Source organism: Mytilus edulis, chromosome 11 (genome assembly GCF_963676685.1).
Source record: "Mytilus edulis chromosome 11, xbMytEdul2.2, whole genome shotgun sequence".
Taxonomy (NCBI): Eukaryota; Metazoa; Mollusca; class Bivalvia; order Mytilida; family Mytilidae; genus Mytilus; species Mytilus edulis.
The window spans coordinates 74997789-75003624 of record NC_092354.1 but is presented as its reverse complement, the minus strand read 5'-3'; the positions used below and the strand labels follow the sequence as shown (position 1 = coordinate 75003624).

Genomic DNA, 5836 nt, shown 5'->3' with positions numbered 1-5836 from the left:
GCACCAATCTGCATTTCTTTGATACAAAATATTGCAAAAAAGAGGGGTGAACATGTCACAAAAGTCTCCAAAATTTGATCCAAAGGAAAATTTCAATCGATTACAATGCTACCTTTCCTGAAATCATAGGTTTATATGTATCAAGTGGTCCAAAAAAATCATATGCATTTCTGCTCGTTTTTCCATAAAAATGAATTGAAAAGATCAAGCACAAAATCTTTGTTGATAAACTCTACAATAATTTATGGACCTATGGGCGGTACGAATAGGAAAATACGGACTGTCAAACAGATAAATGGCCTATAAAACATGCTAAAAACAATATAAATGTTCATATAAACCCACTAAGAAGGCTATATTATTCTTCAATTATCTAAAAATCAATTTTATTGTACATAAACTTTCATATTTAAAAAAATCACCATGGCCATAAAACAAAACTTAACTTCTAACTGTGTATTGCTACATTTATTTGTAAAATTGATGTTACATTTTCACGTCAAACTTTTCCGGAATGGCTGAAATCACCCGTTGATTTTGTTTGGAGTACGTGTTGCTCAGTCTTTTGTTGTCTGTGTTATGTTTTGTATAATGCTGTTAGTCTTTTCGTCGGTTTTCGTTTTTTATTTACATAACATAAATCTATATAATACATGCTGCACATATTGTTGTCCATTCGTTTGATGTGTTTTCGTTGTAGACATTATACTGTGTTACAAATGATTTTCCAATTTTGATTGAAATGACGTATCGTTAACTTACAGGATGTCCGGGTTAATAGTTGGTCACTTACGAGTTTTAACTTCCTGCTCTTAAGTTTCAGGGACTTAAATAGTAATTCATGGCGCGTATTTGTTCTCAAAAGAACAGTATTTAAACATGCATTTAAAATTTCATTTCTCAGTTGTGACAAAAAGAAAAATCATAAACGTTTAACTGATTTATACTTGGCAATAGATTCCGGTATGCCGACAAGTTTAAAGAAGAAAAAATCCCAAACAAACATTTACGCGCTTCTAATTTCGCATCAAGAAATTCGTGCGATGTCAAAATTCAGCAATGTTTGATTGTCTGAGGAAATTCAACTACTACTTTTTCTATCTCAAAAGTAGTATGAGAAGCATGATAAGCATTGAAATGAATATAGGTTATGATTTTATTAAAAAAAAAAGATAAACAAAATATGTTGCGTTTTAAAAGTCCATTATAGCTTCGACAACAAGCGAAAGATATAACATTGGCAGATGTTTTGAGAGTTATCACTGGAAACCTTAAATTTTACGTGGTACGTTAGAAAGATGTCTTTTTGTGGAATGCAATTACAAGAAAAAGTAATTATAAGTATGTTTGTTTCTTAATAATTATTTATCAAATGGTGAACCAGTGCATAACTAATTCCGCTTTGAAAATCAACGTCAAAAGAGAAACTTAATGTACCTAATTAGTTATTGATATTCTGTGTATTTGCCTTGCAATTAGTCTTTAAGAAAGAAATCTTTCCATTTACCTTATTCGACGAATTTCCTACTTGCACTCCATTGATACATCCGCCCACAAACACCATTATCTGATTTAAGTCATCAACAAAAGGTGCTTAAAACAGACAAGAGCTTAACACTAAGGCAATTAGAGTGAAATTGGAAAACAGTGAAAAGACTTAAATGAATTCAAATTTTTGAATTTTTTTAAAACAACAGTTCTACTTAAACGACAAGAAAAATCCATACATAACAATAAAAAAACAACTAATCGTGTTCCTAACAAGTACAATATCGGATCATACAAATGTTTTTGTTGGTTGTTGTTACTTTGACTTTCATATGTATCACTGAAAAATCTACTTAATGTTTACATAGATGAATGTTGCGAAAATTGTTCCGGCATCACTATGTAATGAAAGATTGAAAAATTGTATTTATGCCTTGGATAAGAAAATCCTTAGTTTTTCGAAAATATGGTGTATTACAATGTTATAACCAAATGTAAAACGTACGTATGTTTACAATCTTATGTGACGCGTCCGAAACAATGATCTCGGACTCTTCCCTTGCGAAAATTACATCGTTTAATAATAATAAACGAATAAACAAAACCTTTTATTGCTTACTATTCAGTATGATTTGTGCTTAGTCCTTCTTACCTCTTAAGTTGATAATATTTTAATGTATTGAACTACAGGCTGTCAAATTAAAACAATAACAATCTTTTTTTTTTATTTTAATAACCAATTTTCCCCTTAAACGAAAAAGACTGAATGTGTAGTTTTTTCTTCAGTTTCTTGTTCTGAATCAAACTTAATCTGATCAAAGCATTATATCTTTTTACAAATGAGTGAATCACACAAAGAACTTAGATTTGTACCGTTGACCACTTTTTAGTTTGACCCTTCATCTTTTAAATTTCTTACTGAGCAACAAAGGAAAAACAACCATAGTTCATCAAAATATACTGTTAGCTTATCATTTTATCTAGACGCTAAGGTTTCAACTCTCGAAGGTAAAGTTGACCTTAGACGGATATGGTGACGTCATAATTATCAATTCCTCTATGGTTATACAGCTCTTCAACTGTATCGGTTTTTATACATCATTGGATTGAAATATTCGGGTATGTGCATTTATCATGTAGGTAAATTTTGGAAAGCGCTGGACATACCTGCAATTTACAGAGCGTTCTTTTCCCTTTATATAGCACTAAGATAAGAACTACGCCTCCGTTTGACTATTATTGAGTTCACGAGAGTATCATCTAGTCCGTTGTTAGTACTTTGAAACTGGCATTAGTCATACCTAATTATTTAACAATTGTTTGTTTAAAAGTTCAGAAATGTGTAAGAAAAAACATTTCAACCCCCTTAGACAAAGTTGACCTTAAATGAATTTGGCTTTTATTGGGTTTTTTTCGGTTTTGCTTAGTAAGCTCTTCGACTGATTTTTTTTTTTTTGTTGGCGTTCGAATATTCGGATTCAAGCTTTTGCTAAAACTGAATCAAGAAAAGCGCTGCAAACGTTATTTTGATAATTAACAGACGATACATGTTCGAAATGAATGATAATTAATAACTTTGATAATGTCTTGTTCTTTTGGTGACGTCGTGTTATGACATAAACTTTCATTCACATTTAAAAACTTAAATAATCAGTTCCGAAGTGTGTATAGCAATTCCAACTTACGAGTAAACAAATACCCAAACATGTGACTTTCCGTTTTGAATTTTCCCCGGAGTTCAGTTTTTTTGTAATTTTTCATTTTTCTAAATTTCTGGGCACGGTATATATTAGTATAATGTACATGTTTTATATAGATTCAGTAAAAAGCTGTTATAACATGTGCAGCGTTTAAGGGACTTTTTTTATACTACTTGCCAAAAAATAAAGTTGAAATGACATTACACACGTAAACCTGTTTAAATCAGAACGCTACAGTGAATCTGTAACTAGCAAAATCGCAACAAATCTTATTAACGTCCCAGATGAAGGCAACAGTAGTATACCTCTGTTCGAAAGTCATAAATCGATTGAGAGAAAACAAATCCGGGTAACAAACTAACACAGAGGGAAACACATCTACTATAAGAGGAAAACAACGAATCGACAGAAACAATGTGCAACAAAAACATACGACAGTGCAACACGACCAGAAACAAACTATAAGATTACAACTGACATTTTCTGGCTTGGTACAGGAACGACCAGAAACGAACTATAAGATTACAACTGCCATTTTCTGGCTTGGTACAGGAACGACCAGAAACGAACTATAAGATTACAACTGACATTTTCTGGCTTGGTACAGGAACGACCAGAAACGAACTATAAGATTACAACTGACATTTTCTGGCTTGGTACAGGACATTTAAAATACACAGGTTCTTGTTGTTCCTCTCTTTTCCTCGGGTTTAGTTTGTAACCCTGATTTATTTTCTCTTAATCGATTAACGACTTTTGAACAACGGTGTACTACTATTACCTTTATTCACTGTAATGCACCGTTGAAAAGACTAGAGGTTTATATTAATTTGTAGCATGTGTCAATATTTAATTATTGTGATACCCATTACAAGAGGTAACACTCCTTCGAACTCCGTAAGGATAACTAGCTCTATATAAATTTATGTATACCCAAACTGAGTATTTAGCAGATTATCTTTAGTTCATGTGCGAAATAGGTTAAATATGATTTTAGATATCAAACAACAAGACAAGACATTACTAAATGTTCTTTTTGTTATAAGATTTACTTACTTAGGTTTACTTAGGTTCTTTTACTGATACAGGAACTAAAGTTCCTCTTCATCAGTCTCTATATCTAAATCTTCTCCACTTCCGGTGATTGGTGATTTATAGTCTTCGTACATCATTGTTTGGTTCTTCCAGTATTTGTCTAGTCTATTCTTAAATGTATTTGTGGTTGGTGATGTTACTATAATTTCGGGTAGTGTATTCCATGTTTTTACCACTCGTAGAGCAAAGGCATTCCTCCTTAATTCTGTTCTTGCTCTCTGTGGAAATATTTTTAGACTGTTGCCGCGTACCCCTGTTCGTGTTGTCATATCCTTCCATAATTTAACAAATTGTGCCGCCTCTTTATCATATTTTCCGTTCAGTATTTTATATAACTCAATCATGTCACCTCGGACTCGTCTAAAATTTAGAGATGGTAGTTTCAATTTTTGCAGTCTTTCTGAGTATGTTAAATTCTTTAATCCTGGTAGTTGTTTAGTTGCCCGGCGCTGCACATTCTCAATCTTATCAATATATTTTATTTTATATGGATGCCATACTGAGCTTGCAAACTCTAAATGTGTTCGAACGAGTGTCTTGTATAGTGGTACAAAGGTATCTGTATCTAAATATTGGAAAGTCCTTCTCAGTAGTGCAAACATGGAATTTGCCTTATTAACTTTCACACTTATATGTTTTTCGAAATTTAATTCAGAGTCAATAATTACTCCAATGTCTTTTTCTTCAGTAACATTTTGTAGTATTGTCGATTTTAGTGTATATTTTGAGTCTGGTTCCGGTCCCGGTTTACCTATGTGCATATGTTTGCACTTGTCGGGGTGAAACTTTAATAGCCAGGTATCACTCCATTGCGATAATTATTTAAGTCACTTTGTAATTGAGTTTTATCTTCTTTCTGACTAATTGTATTAAAAATTTTAGTATCATCTGCAAAGAGGTATACGTCGGAATCAACCAGGTTTGGAAGGTCATTTATGAAAATTACAAAAAGTAGAGGCCCAAGCACAGATCCTTGAGGTATACCTGAAGTTACTTTTGACCATGATGATGTTTTATTGTTTATTGAAACGTGTTGTATCCTGTCACTTAGAAAACTATCGACCCAATTCAGAACTGAAAGTTCTGTGCCATATGCTCGGAGTTTGTTCATTAGTCTTTTGTGCGGAACAGTGTCGAATGCTTTCATATATTCCATGTAAATAACATCGATAGATTTTCAATTATCAAGGGCTTCTAGCCATTTGTCCAATACATTTAAAAGTTGAAGAGATGTAGATCTGCCTGATATAAATCCATATTGACGATCAGTAAAGAATTTGTTGATTTTCATATGTTTGACAATATGTTCACGTACCAATTTTTCCATTACTTTGCACACCACTGAGGTTAGGCTGACAGGTCTATAGTCACCAGCAATACATTTTTTTCCTTTCTTAAAAATAGCGCTAATTTGTGCTTCTTTCCATCTATTTGGAACAGTACTGTTTCTTATTGATTGGTTGAATATTATGCATAATGGTGTTGATATTGATTCTGCTAACTCTTTGAGTATTCTTGGGTGTATTCTATCTGGCCCAGGAGATTTTTCAACC

General features: G+C 32.6%; 1 protein-coding gene across 1 annotated transcript; it reads right to left on the bottom strand.

Moving 5' to 3' along the window:
- Window positions 1–4279: 4279 nt before the first annotated feature.
- Window positions 4280–5044, bottom strand: LOC139494588 (uncharacterized). The gene has a single exon (XM_071282748.1). The coding sequence runs from the start codon at window positions 5042–5044 to the stop codon at window positions 4280–4282; it is 765 nt and encodes a 254-aa protein (XP_071138849.1).
- Between the last annotated feature and the right edge of the window lie 792 nt (window positions 5045–5836).

Excerpts from the sequence above, each read along its gene's own strand:
- LOC139494588 (XM_071282748.1), bottom strand. The coding sequence starts at position 5,044 with ATGCACATAGGTAAACCGGGACCGGAACCAGACTCAAAATATACACTA.